The 14,860-nt window shown below is 44.3% G+C and overlaps 1 protein-coding gene across 2 annotated transcripts in view; it reads right to left on the reverse strand.

Moving 5' to 3' along the window:
* PTPRN2 (protein tyrosine phosphatase receptor type N2) overlaps window positions 1-14,860 on the reverse strand; it is a 647,226-nt gene that overhangs the window by 420,595 nt on the left and 211,771 nt on the right. For both annotated transcript variants that reach the window (XM_028749792.2, XM_028749791.2), the window contains exon 10: window positions 9,588-9,674. In XM_028749792.2, coding sequence (XP_028605625.2) covers window positions 9,588-9,674 — 87 coding nt within the window. The remainder of the gene's footprint in view (window positions 1-9,587; window positions 9,675-14,860) is intronic.

Genomic DNA, 14,860 nt, shown 5'->3' on the forward strand with positions numbered 1-14,860 from the left:
GGAGGGTTAACAATAACAGTCCAACATTGTTCTTTCTTTAAAAACGCCTGCATCTGTAAACTCCATGACATATAATTGGACTCTCCCAGTTTCTCTACTGGAAAATAGGAAGCTCCCCCTTGAGCTCCAGCTCCAAGTCCAGCCATGGCGCCACCCAGCTTTCAGCTTTCCACTCAGTTCTTACTCACACGTGGCTTGAAGAAATGTTCGGCTCCTGGTCCCAAACAGACACTCCCTGCCGATGCCTTCACACAGCCAGCTGCTTGAGAAACACTGAGTTGCTTCCAGTCTCTGGGTTCTTTTCACGCTCTGTCTCTGCCCACTCAGGACTGGGGTCTGGGCCCATAACCTGTTGGAGGGGGATTTCCAGCCGGTGGCAGAGGACAGAGTGACTCCAGGAGACATAGGTGTAAAAACCCAAACTAAAACGAAGACTTTATTACTAAGCAAATAAACACAAACTCTGGTGGATGTTATTCCTGCAGGCAGGCAACAAAACTCAGCTTTTTTCCTTTATAGCAACGGTCACCTGCAGCCAATTAATCCCAGAAACTTCTTAAAGGTATACACACATGTTTCTGTGCCGAATGTCCTCTAACATTGGGGATCATTGGGGAAAGAGATTGAACATAAAGCTGCCAATTTTATAATGCCGTTGTTTGTGACCTCACTAGTTCTGGTCGTTTCACCTTTAGGCAGTGCTGGAAAACGTTCAGAAAAGGGCAGTCAACATGATAAATGGGTGTGGCAACTCCCCAGTGTGAAACATGAGGTGGCTATCATGACACAGTAGATTTATTAGATCTTTTCATGGAGAAATTCCAGCTACAAGTGTAGAAATTAGAAAAGTCTAATCTGTTAGATGCTAAACAGCAGCCATCTTCTAACCTTGCTTCATTCAGTGACAGGCCCTCAGGACAGTAAGTCTGAATTAATTACCAATCTTCCTTATATCTGAGATATCACTTGTTTGGGGACTTTGATATATGTTTGTCAGATGTAAATGAAATTCTCCTGCAGGATAATTACCCTTCACTGGTTCAACCTTCCTTTGAAGGGCTAACCAAGATATCCTGTTAGTTCTGTTAGAATTCTAATTCTGTATATAAAATTAAGTTTTAAGATCTACATAGTAATTGGATTTTAGCTCCCGAGGAAATCTATTTTTCTACTCACATGTTTTGGAAAGTCAGTTACTTTTTCAAAGAGTGGGTCATCGTTTAGAAGATGAGGGATAAGGAAGTTGGAGAACACAGACATTTGTTCTTGATTAATTTGATATATGGAAAAGGCAGGAATGGTATGGAAAAGGCTGCCTTCAAGAAGTGACGTAGATTTACAGGTCAGAAACTATGCAAACTTCACTTGAACCTTGGTATATCAAATAAGTAATTCTTTGCAATTAAGACTGGCTAAAATGCTATTTATTTTTAAGTATCTGTAAATCTTTCCTTTGCCCTTATTCTCCTTCTTTCTGAAATATTTCTGGGTTCTGTTTTTGTTTTTCCAATTGGGTTTTGCTTTCCCTATGTTCATAAAACAACCACTGGACACACTACTAAAATGTACTTTTATATTACAGGTTTGGGTTCTTTACTGTTTTAATAAGAAGCTGGTGGCAGTTCTGTAAAAGTTTATAAGGTTACATAATCTAAAGTTTTGCTCACACTGAAGTTTTGTTCTGTAACCTATCATAGCTAGGCGCAGTGTCAAATTTTGAAGTGCAGGAATTAATAATGGCAGCCCTCACAGCTGTGCCCCAAGAACAGTCCAAAAATGCAGAAAGATGCTTTTGACTCAGGAGACCTGGGCTTGCCTCCCAATTAACCATGTGGCATGAATACAATCCTGTGCTATGCATGGTTACCTGGCAGGAAGCAGTGCTGCTAATCCCTGACGGCACAGGTTTGACTTGCAAAACTCATTGATAAAAGATTCTTAAGTCAGCTCGGATGCAACTTTTAGCTTCAAACCAGAAATGCAAACAATATTGCAAAGAAGTGTTACCAACTAAATTGCTAGCATAGAGTAGATGCACCACCAAAGAAAAGGAAATTATTCAGGCTCTCAAATTCTCTTACTTCCTGTATTACCATCTGCGGCAATAATAAAAACCTCATTATCAACTCATTGATTTGCCAGAGCAAAGAGAGTCCACCAACTGGTCTGGAGATTTGGCAGATGATGCCATAACTTCTGGTCTGAAAAAATGAGAGCTGTGCTCCCACCCCCACCCCCCAAAAAACCCTCCTGCTCACCTACAATTAGCCAGGTACTGCATGTACCTGGAGAGAGGAGACAGCCTTATTCTGAAAGACATTGCATCAGTCTGGGCTGAACACAAACACCAAATAGCTGCACATTAGAAAGTAACTGCAGCATACCCAAATTGTGCAAGATTTGGCTTAGATTCAACTAGGATTACCAAGCGAATTTGCATGCTGAGTTAAATATACCTATTTCACACCGTTCTGAATCGAAGCTACTCATAATTTCCTTAGATGTTCACCTTTACAACCAACACATGCCTTGTGTCATAACCTATCAGCATGATGAAGTGGAAACACCAAGTTTCACAGCAGTGTTTAGGTTCTGGATGAGTAGGTTTGATTAAATGGCTGATTGGGTTTTTCAGGTGGTATCAATATAACAGGAGGAAACAAAGAAAAACCACCACCAAAGGCTTTAGCCTTCCATTTAGCAAAACTACAGCTGACATGCCAATTCAGGTACATACAGCTCTATCACATACGATCAGGAATGGGAAAGGAACTGAAGTGTAAGCTCCTTTGCCATGTTAGTCACTAAGACTAAATCAGAGTTCCCAAACTTGGGTCTCCAGCTCTTTTTGGACTACAACTCCCATCATCCCTAGCTAGCACGACCAGTGGTCAGGGATGGTGGGAATTGTAGTCCAAAAGCAGCTGGAGACCCAAGTTTGGGAAACCCTGGACCAAATGGATCATTTCGATATGGCTTCTCACCCATTTCCTAAATGCATCTACTTAAATGAAACCTCCTGCGATTTAAATGGGAAATCCAAGTTAGCACTTCTCAGGGTATGATTATATGTGACTTGTTTTAGTCCTCTTCATAACAGGTGAGTTCAGTGGGACAGGACTCAGGAGATGCAGAAGAGGAGGGCTATAACCTGGTTTTTCAGACAGGAAAATACACTTTGCTATCATTGGTTTTAAATGTGACTTGTTCCTAGCTGCTGATGTGATTTCTCTCAGAAATTCTGCACTTGAGGAAGTAAAATATGTTTCTGCACAAGTGCTGTACAACAATCACTACAAGTCAATTTAGAAAAACCAAACCATTCTCCAAAAATATGCTGGGATAGCTCAATCAGTAAAGCATGATACTCTTAATCTCAGGGTCACAGGTTTGAATCCCACGTGGGGCAAAAAGATTCCTGCATTGCAGGGGGTGGGACTAGATGACCTTTGTGGCCCCTTCTAGGATTCTCAGATTCTATGACTGCCTATGACTGTTGGCTCACTTCTGAATCGAGCTAAGGGGACTTCACATGACACTAAAATATGCTTGGATTCACATTAGCATTTCAAGATGAACCTTACCAATGCTGAAAAACTAAAGATTTCCGAAAAGTTACCTGAAAAAGGACCAGATGAAGACATTTTGTTGCCTCAGACAGAAAAGCCAATGCCACCCCCTGATTGGCAGACTTATTTTGGCACCTGAGGCAAAAACTCCCACAAACATCTCTCTCTCTCTCTCTAGCAGTAAAAATGCAAAAATAAATGAAATAACTGACATCCCAAATGCGCTGCCTTAGGCTTCCCTAGGATTCCTTCCCAGACCAGATGATGAGACAGGCAGAAAGTGGACAGAGCTGGGTGTGCCATGCAGCCTTTCATCCCCAAAGCTACCTTGCTGCACTCAGGTGCACTGAAAGATACTGTCTCTTTGCCAGTATTTAAGGAAGATTCAGCTGCCAGTCTCATCAGCGCCTATATTGGGATATTGGGAAGTGGGGAGAGGTGCCTTCTTGCCCTTCGTCTTGGGTAGCAAAGCATCTTTGACCAATACTGCTGGTAAGCCCTGTTTTCAAGTTGTAGATACAGGCTTTACTCGAACATTCGCTGAACTCCTATGCCTTGGGTTGTTGTTGTTGTTGTTGTTGTTGTTGTTGTTGTTGTTGTTGTTATTGGTTTGTCTCATATATTTCAATTTACTCTACCATTATGCTTCAGGATACAGAATAGAATTCCCAGTTAAAATAAACCCATGATAAGTAAGGTCTAGCAAACCACAAATACGCAAAATAGATTATTATTATTTTTTGAAAAAGGAAACAGATTGTACCTAGATTTACTTCAGGTTGGTTTGCTATATAGAAGTTCATTATATGATAATTAAGAGAGGAGAAACACTCAGAGGAAAGACATTGGTGTGTGTTCACATTACCCGCTTAAAACACAGTGAAGTTGCTTTTTTCATCATTACATTTCACAGCTCTTTCCCACCTATCTGTTCACACCAGCACAGCTTCCTTCATTTCTGCTTGTGTGTTCGCACCAGGGGCGCTGTTGGGGGAAGTACGTCTTCGCCCTGTGCCAAGGGGTGCACAACTTGGCTAGAAATTAATTGGGAATGGCTCCAATTGTTGCGAAGCTGGTTTAAGAAACAACACATCAAGCGCTAGTATTTTGTGTCAAAAGTTTAGGATACCTATATGGTTAGGATAATGCCATGTAAACAAGGATTAAAAACCCAGCACTGGAAACGCAGTAAACGAGAATGTGAACACACCCATTGTTGCAAAACACATTTGTGGTAGAAACAACGGCACATGGACTAACAGAATGCCTATTGCCACCCACTTTCATCTCCTACGATATTGGTCCAGCAATCAATCACCAGAGGCCACAGACACTCGTAATTGGATTATAAAATCAAACTTATCATTTTGTGTCTGCTTGCATAATTATTCTGGCGCTTTAATATTCTTTTAATGATCCCTAATGATGTAATACAAAATAATGGAATTTGTTTCACAGCTACATAACCATTAACAAAACAGATTAACCATAACTAGTACTTTCATAAAAGATCAAGAAGGCAGCCAGAACAACAAGCTGAAATGCCTGCAAGCTGAAATGCCAAACCCTTGTTTTCATCATCTTGTCTTTGCAATTCTATACTCCGCATGTCGAATGCCACATGTGCTACAGAAACCGTTCGGATAACTTAAGTGTAATCACGGGTAGCATGCTATTGGCACCGCACCCGAGACTATATAGATTGCAATCTTAAACATGCTTACTATAAGTAACAAGAGCAATCCGAATCCTGAATCCCTCCTAGTGCAGGAGGAGGTTTGGATGCATCAGAGGTGTCCCTTTAACCTGCCCTGCCTGATTCTCACTGTGAGAAGCAAAGCTACAGGGAACCAGGCGGAGGGCCTTCTTGGTAGTGGCGCCCGCCCTGTGGAACGCCCTCCCATCAGATGTCAAAGAGATAAACAACTACCTAACATTTAGAAGACATCTGAAGGCATCCCTGTTCAGGGAAGTTTTTAATGTGTGACATTTTTATGTATTTTAAATCTTTGTTGGAAGCCACCCAGAGTGGCTGGGGAAACCCAGCCAGATGGGCGGGGTACAAATAATAAATTATTATTATTTATTATTATTCCACCAGTCTCCACCGGCAGGGAAGCTCTGCCACTGAGAAGTATAGTAATGCACCTACAGTGGTACCTCGGGTTAAGTACTTAATTCGTTCCGGAGGTCCGTTCTTAACCTGAAACTGTTCTTAACCTGAAGCACCACTTTAGCTATGGGGCCTCCTGCTGCCGCCGCGCCACCGGAGCCCGATTTCTGTTCTCCTCCTGAAGCAAAGTTCTTAACCCGAGGTACTATTTCTGGTTTAGCAGAGTCTGTAACCTGAAGTGTATGTAACCTGAAGCGTATGTAACCCGAGGTACCACTGTACTCAAATGGTGGGCATGAGTTACCGCAGCAGAAACCCCCAAAACGGGGCCTTGGGGGGGAGGCAGAACTAGCTCAGAACGCAACAGACCCAGCACAAACCCTGTGCATACTGTTGAAAAATCCAAAAGAAACAATCCCTCGCTGCCTTGGGGTTACAAATCTGATTCCCACCATCGCTGCCTCGCTCTTGCAAAAGCAGTGCTGTTTGCAAACTATGCACACACACACACACACACACACCACTTTGCACACCCCGGAGGCTGTAATGGCAGCACATACATCAGCTTTATAAAACTGTATTTAATATGGAGGTCATGCACAAGGCTGTACAATTGTTTTCATCAGCTGTAACAAAGAAGAGGAAAGAAAGAGGCCACTGTGGACAGATGCTGCTGGCAGAGATGGCGGCTGGCCTTTGTTTATTTATTGATCTATTTATTTATTAAAACTTTTAAAACCATAACAATCTCCCTCCCCCCTCCAAGCTGTCTCTTAAACTCATCCCCCTTCCCTCTTGTTCTCATGCAAAACTGAAAGAAACAGACTTCTTCCTTTTTGTCCCTTGCCTAGCTAGCCTCACCCACAATGGCTGAAGCCAAACCTGCAAGTGACCTGCTTCTTCTGGCATAGGCATAGCATTTGTTCAGGGATGCAATTTTTATTTTCAACAGCTGTTCTTCTTATATATCTGCCCCATCACTCCCCCAAACCACTAAGTGTTTTGTTTTGCTTTATTTTTTAAAAATACAGTACGTTCAATTTTTGTGCCTAATCTCCCCTCCCTCAAAAATAAATGCTATTTAGGAAAGCGAAACATCCCCTTCCAACCCAGTGCTGCCTGCAATACTGCTGGGTTTCTATAGAATGATCCATTTTTAAAAAACTGGAAACGTTTGTTCTAGACACTGGAGTGGGGAATAAAGGAGCACTTGTGGACATTTTCTGCATGGCATGCGCACAGAATGGGGAAAGGTAGCATGGCAGCGATTGAGAGGAGAGACAAAACTAACAAGTTTGTCCAGTGGCAGACTAGAAATGAAGATCTATGAGGGATAAAAGAGAAAATACAGAAGCTAGTGTGCCAATCCTGCACACAGAAAAATCTGCTTGGGCACAGCCTCAGTTCCAGTACTGACACTCTATTGCACTTCTTCTTCTTCTTGTTGTTGTTTAGTCGTTTAGTCGTGTCCGACTCTTCGTGACCCCATGGACCAGAGCACGCCAGGCACCTCTGTCCTCCACTACCTCCCGCAGTTTGGTCAAACTCATGCTGGTAACCTCAAAAACACTATTGCACTTCTACACACACACAAACACAGATGACATGACTTCAAATGATGTGTGGGGAGGGAACATACTCCCTGCTTGAAGCATGTTCTTAGCTCCTATGGCAGTGATGGCCAAACTTGGCCCTCCAGCTGATTTGGGACTGCAACTCCCATCATGCCTAGCTAACAGGACCAGTGGTCAGGGATGATGGAAATTGTAGTCCCAAAGCAGCTGGAGGGCCGAAGGTTGGGGATGCCTGGTTTAGAGTGCAGGTGAATCACCTGTACTTGTCCATTTACTTGACATAAAAGAACCAAAAAATCTCAAAGCAGTTTACAACGCATTAAAACGTTGCATAAAAACAAGCCAGAGTAAAATAAATTCATGGTACAAGGAAAATATTTCAGGTCCTTCTTCTAAGTGACATTTTGCTTCGCTTTATTTATTTATTTATCTACTTAATTTATATTTAGCAGTCTCTCTTCTACAATCAGAACCATAGGGATGGAAGAGGGTGGTCCTTGAGAGATAATTCAAGCTGAACTTTAAAATGAAAACTTCATTGTAATTCTCATGACTAATAGCTGTTGATAGACCTAGCCTCTGTGAATTCGTCTTAACCTTTTTTTAAAAAAAAAAACCCAACATAGATCATGGCAGTAAATTCTAAGGGTTAATTAGGCCAGTGTTTCCCAACCTTTTTTGGGCAAAGGCACACTTGTTTCATGAAAAAAATCTCGAGGCACACCACCATTACAGCCCCGTGACGTCAGCGCGCAGCGTCACGCCGGGAGGGACATGAATTGCTAGCAAATTACATAATCACCTCCTTGAGGGCTGGCTCATCTTCTCCAAAGGCAGAACCCCATTAATTAACAGCACAGACTCACACCATAGCCAAGACGAGGGGGGAAAACCTCAGTCATGCACAGTCATGCACATGTGGGGGCTAAATGAGGACGAAGACCGGGCAGAGAGCAGGGTTCAAATCACCCCACCTGGCCAGGACAATCCCTGGGTGCTCCCTTGGGCCACTCGCCTGACCCACCTCGCAGGGCTGTTGTTGCGAGGATAACACGGGGAGAACCACGCGCGCGCCCGGGAGCTCCTTGGAGGAGAAAGCGGGCGATGAATGCAATGCACGAAATATATGAGAGGCGACCAGGTTTTGCAGGTGATGGGCCCCTGCCAGCCTCCGCTTCCAACACCCGGCGCAACGACGCCGAAGTTTCCCCCCGGGCTCGGCTCGGGGAGCAGCGCTGCTCCCCCCCGGCTCCCCTTCGCCCTCCCGGTTCTCTCTGCTGCCCACTGGGGACCCCCCTCACCTGCCAAGTCCGGAGCGCCGGTGGAAGTTGCATGCATGCATGCAGGGCGCCGCGTTGCCATTGCATTTCACTGCACTCCATGCAATGCCTGCACGCATGCATTGCCTTGCACGCCCGCCAAGGGGTCTCCCCGCGGTCCGATGCGTCCCCTCCGGTGCGGATGCAGCATTGCAAAAATAAAAAACCCCCGACGCAGCCCTACCTGTGGGGCAGCCTCCACCTCCGCCGCTCCGCCTCCGCGGGGATCCCCGGCCTCCATCCTGCCGCCCGATCTCCGCGGGGGCGCAGGCAGGCTGCGCGGGGTCTGCGCGGAAGAGCCCCTGCCCGCCCGGCCGCCGCCGGCGCGCTCATTCCATGGCCGGGAGAAGAGCGCTTCAAACAAAACGCCCGGCCCGCCAGGCCACACTGGGAAACGTAGTTCGCGCACCCCGCGCGGGCACGGAGCCTAAGGGCGAGGGGACTACGGATCCCGGCAGCCCCCGCGCCGGGGATGGAGGGGGAGAGGCCGGGTGCAGGGATGGAGGGACGGGTGGGCGAGCGAGTGAGTGAGTGGCAGCTGCCAAGCCTTGGCCGAGAGCCAGGAAGGGCCTCCCCGGAGGAGGAGGAGGAGGAGGGAGGCGCAGAGCGGGAGGGAGGGATGGAACCCCAGGGGTCATCTAGTGACGGCGCCCCAATAGAAAATTTGACTTTAAAAAAAAAAAAATCTTTCAATTTTTTAATTTTTCCCGCGGCACACCAGGCAACATCTCGCGGCACACTAGTGTGCCGCGGAACAGTGGTTGGGAAACACTGAATTAGGCATTGTATGAAGAGGCACCCTGTTTTCTATAACCTGAGCCTACTGCCAACCAATTTATTGGGTCTCCCCCCTCTATTACGAAAAAGGGGAGTAAAGCATATATCAGCAATGTACCTTAAAACAATTCAGAACCATTGCATTATTGTGGCTGAGGATGGGCGTTACTGTAGTGTTGAAGCAATCTAGGAATTAAGATGAGATTAATAGAAGGGCTGGACTTTGTGCACATACTTGATATCAGCAAAGGCCGTCATCTGCAGCTTCAGCTGGGCAGCAACTTGCTTTATTAACTCCAGACCCTTTTCCTCGCTCAGAGGGCTGTGGAAAGAAAGCAGGAATACGCAGCATTACGAAAAATGGAACTCATCAATACTTGAGAGGCTAAAAGCCCCAAAAGAGTTATCACCTTGGAACGGTTAGGCGGTTCGAAGCCGACGCTTAACTGTATTCCTGTCACATAGCAATTGCGATATCGAGGGAAATGGGATCAGGTGCTTCCTCAGGCATGATGAATCACCTGAATTTTCCAGCAATAAGACAAACAATAAGGTGTAAATGGAATTGTTAGGAAGTGTAATGGGCCCAATGATGCAGTGACCAGTTCATCTTGGTCCTCAATGGAAAGGGGGGAAAAAAGTGGGAGGGAGGAAGAGAGCCAGATGAGGTTGGAAACAAACAAATGAATGTCAAATTACAGGACTCTATGAAGTGGTCACGGAAAGACATTTCTTCTTCAATTCATTTGCTTCTGAAATGAATTCGTGCCCAGCAAAAGGAGGAACAAACATTATAATATTCAAGAACAAACAATAGTGCTAACTACACTGTCCTGAAGAGTGGCTGAGGGTATGGAAGTTAATTTTCCTCTCTCTCTCTTTCTCTCTGTGTGTGGTGCTCAAAAAACGTGTCTTTGAGCCTTCTAGTCTTCCTCAATATCATGCTTTTTAATTATATTTTTAATTGGAAACCAGGCAGAGGGCCTTCTCGGCAGTGGCACCCTCCCTGTGGAACACCCTGCCATCAGATGTCAAGGAGATAAAGAACTGCACAACTTTTAGAAGACATCTGAAGGCAGCCCTGTATCGGGAAGTTTTTAATGTTTGACGTTTTATTATGTTTTTATACATACTATAAGCTGCCCAGGTGCACAAGGTATTATTATTATTATTATTATTATTATTGATAGCAATACTTTGCTACCATCATTTGAGAAACAGATTTAGCTGCAAATCAAGATTATAAAGTTACAGGTTTGGTCAGTATCAGCACAGATATCTTCAGTGAATGCTGTTAGTTACTGAGTTTGCTGGGATACACCAGTTTAGCTTCCAGCAAGTGGCAACATATACCAGAAAATAGTGACACTCATAAATTTTGTTTGGGATTGTCAACATTCAATCTGACCCCCACACATTTACCTCCATCTATTTATTTACGCAACACACACACGTACTTTCAAATGCAGGGCTGGCTGTATTAGTAAATAATCAGTTTTATTTTATTTTTAAAAACCCTGCAAAATAATAATAATTAAAGTCAAGAAAACTACTTTGTATGACTCCTTCAGTTGCAATATTATTGCACTTCCCAAAATTAACATAAAGCAGTCCTTAGGAAATTTATACTTTATAACTTTATCTCATGTATGGCATCAGATGTCAGAGCACACGACTTAAAAATTCAGTGTAGTGGTATTAAGAGTTATATCTGAATTTCATAATAGATTGAAATAGAATGCCAGAAAGAAAACAAACAGCACTCGTAGATATCACTCAAGTAAATAACCCATTGGGAGAGCTGGGGTCGAAATAAAACACACAAACACCCCAACACACCAGCCCATCCAGGTTCTTATTTTTAATTACTGCAATACAAAAAATTTCCCACATCACCACCAACCTATTATTAGAAAACAACATAGATTTTAAATCAGTAGTGTGATGTACAAGTTGCATATTATGCTGAGGAGCACTGCTCTTCACATTTTGTTTAAAGTACCTTTGAATAAACGTGTGCAGTACTCTGAGGGAATATAATATAATAGCTTCTTTGGACCCCAGCTAGGAAAGTAATATTTCTTAATTTCTTCCAAACCTCATGCATCTGCTCCCCAAAAATAATTCAAGGGACACTGTACCATAGGTGGCACTCCCTCTAGGCTAGTATTTAAATGTAGGGTTTTTCCAGACATGTAATACAATGATGTTTCCGTTTTTTTGTTTTTGAAAAGGGTTATTTGAGTATTTCCACAGGGAGGGGAAATGCTGTACCTAGGTTATTCATTAAAAAGTCACCCTTGAATTTCAAGACTAGGTACTGGGGTAGAACTCTTGATTCTTCACAAGTCGCAATGAAAGCAGGGCTGTCACAGGAACTCGGGGGCTTGTGTGTTAATTAGATCCTTCACTCCCGAGGACAGTGGTTCAAATGTGTGTGAGACAAGAGGTGTCAGAAAGTGGAGTGGGCTTCTTTCTCTGCCTCTCTCTCTTTTTAACACTGTAATATTATTTTTGCCCAGAGGTGCAAGAAAAGTCATACAATACGTTGCTGGCATTTCCTTCCTATCATTTGTACGCATAAAACTGTAATATCTCTGCAGGCTACAAAATCAAAACTGAATGTCGAAGCGAGTTGCAAAAGCAACTGTACCAAGGCTGATCAGAGCATTTCGGTGCTAATATCCAGCAGCGTTACAAACACCCTCAGGAAGGCGAGAGGCAGAAATGAACACAATATTGTCATTACACTAGCCTTAATTACTTTTCTGGAGCAAAGGTAAGCCCAAATTAAACAACCACACACCAATACACACACACACTCTCTCTCATTGCAAAAACCCACACAAAAGAAACAACTATCGCAGTCTTTCAGTGATGGGCAGAAAACCTCAGAAACAATTCTGTTGCGTTTAGTATTTATTATTTGTTTTTATTGTGGCAGTGTCTAGGGCAGGGGTCTGCAACCCGCGGCTCCGGAGCCGCATGTGGCTCTTTTACACCTTTGCCGCGGCTCCGGGGCGGATACTAGCGAGGGGAGGAGGCGCATTGTGCGCCCTGACACTCCCCACTGTGGCGGGCGCTGTACTGGCTGTGACGTCGCATGGGGGCGGTGCGTGCGTTAGTCACGCACCGTCCCGACATCACCTTCCCGGTTTTGCGGCTCCCAGTTTCCCCCCCCCCCCCTTCGGAAACGGGTCCAAGTGGCTCTTTTTGTCTTAAAGGTTGCAGACCCCTGGTCTAGGGGGTCCTGTTGGGGGTTCTTGCTATTGGTGTTCCTGCCCCAACTGTTTACAATGCTTTAAATGTTTTTAAACGGCTTTTAATCTGTGGGGTTTTTTTTAATTTGGGTGTTTTTTCTTTCTTTTAGAGTGTAGAATGTGCCTTGGAAGAGAGGGAGAGCAACAGGGGAGAGCAAGGGTAGGCAAGTAAAGTAGTTCAGAGTAAGGAGAAGCATGGCGTAGCGGGTTGGCACGCTGGGTAAGGGGCACAAGGCACAGGCAGTTGGTGACTGTACCATGTGCCTGACGCACAGCGTAAATTAATAACGCAGAGTTTTAAAGAATAAAAGCTTTACAGATTTAAAATAAACTTCTTCATAAACAACATGGTTCCAAACAGTTTGACTGAGATTGCATACTGACTCTGTTCACAGCTGAGGCAGACAGACTCTCACAAAATCTTACAGAGAGCACAAAAGAGAAACTGGCTGGCTAAGTCACATGTCAGAGCGACTCCGTACTTAGCAGTTAGGCCTGAATAACTTTAGTAGGCCCAAATGACTGTGCAGGCTCAGCACTTCCCAGCCTGCTTTGCTGCTTCTGCTCCCATGTGTCTTTGTCACATGACAGTGCCTACCTGTGCTCCAACCTGGCGAATTTTGGGTCAGCCAGTCCTCGGGTCTGCAGCTGTTGTTGTCAAATGCCAAGTCAGCTCATAGTAAGACCTTCCTCACCCATGTTCTGATTGTGGATGAGGAGACCGATCTGGTCTGTATCACCGAGACCTGGGTGGATGAGCAGAGTGGGTTGGTCTCAACCAGCTATGCCAACCTGGGTACTCGGTGCAGCATCAGGGCAGACTTAAGGGTAGGGATGTGGAGTTGCTGAGATGTATAGAGATTCTCTCTCTCTCTCTCTCTCTCTCTCTCCAGGCTCTCTGGTCCAGTTGTGGGAGATCTAGAGAGTGTTCCTGGCATTGGGCAATTGGGACAGATTACGGATTCTCTTGGTTTACCGCCTGCCTTGCTGCCCAGTAGTCTTCCTGCCTGAGCTGACAGAGTTGGTCTCAAGAGTCGGTGTTGAGGACTCCCAGGCTGCTGGTTTGGGGAGACGTCAGCATCCATGTGTATGTGAGCAATTCAAACTGATCTTGGAAATTTCCATCTGTACTTTTACAGCTGCACTGAAATACTATCAAACTCAGCAACAACAGCATACGAGTCATATGCATCTGCTCTTTCATTCACACACAAAAGATTTAATGAAACAACTTATCAGGCAACCATGCGTTTCCTCCACACTCCAAAACCTCAGAGTCTGGGTGAGCAGACATTATATTTTTATTCTCAGACCTTATATTTTCAAAATGTAAGAGCTGTCTTCTACCAATCCATTACCCTGGAATTCATCAGCCATTGTGCTTCTTAATCCGTCAATGTATTTAAATCCACGTGGAATTTTAAATCCTCCACATACCCTTGGGGTAACTTGCTGGGCACTTATTCATGCTCTGAGAAGTAGCCTTTCATACATGATGACTCTCTCTCTCTCTCTTATCATTAAGAACCAGTCTGTAAGTCATAACAAAACTTTGCCCTTTGTGGAAATTTACTTTCCCCAAAACAAAAACAAAAACATGTTTTGCCAAGAAGTGAACTTACAACTTGGAGAGAACAGACTTAGTGGGATTTCCCTAGGTGCAATCTGCAGACTTGTTTTACTCAATATTTGCTTTTGCGAGATCTCTCTTCAAGCAAATGCCACTGTACAAGCCATTGTTGAGAGCTAATTTGGAATGTTTTCTACTTTGGGCCATACTTGCTTTGCAAAGGAAGAATGAAGCGTAAAGTTGAGCAGCCAACCACAGTGAGACTTCCCTTCCCCACCTGCATTGTGTTACTCTTTCTGGTATATGTCACACACAAACTGGGTTGGACCCAATGCCCGGGATTTGAACCTGAAACCTTTTGCACGCAAAACACATTATCTAGCACTGAACGACAGCCCCATATCTCCCCATATACAAATGGATACCTTTTGCCTGTATAGAATACAGCCTTTCAACTTGAACTCTAACTAATTCTTGAATCATTTAAAATTAAAATGTAGAGGAGTTATTGCATGCAGCAACCCACGTGTAAACAGGATTTGTGCTTCGTAGCCATGTTGTGGCAGGAATGGATCCTGCAGAGTTGTGTTACCTGAGAGCTCAAACAAGCCTGTGGTAATGATTATTAAGAACACTGCAATTTAACTTCAGCTGGTTCCAATCCATTTCCCCCAGCCT

This window comes from Podarcis muralis, chromosome 12 (assembly GCF_964188315.1).
Source record: "Podarcis muralis chromosome 12, rPodMur119.hap1.1, whole genome shotgun sequence".
In the NCBI taxonomy this organism is placed as follows: Eukaryota; Metazoa; Chordata; class Lepidosauria; order Squamata; family Lacertidae; genus Podarcis; species Podarcis muralis.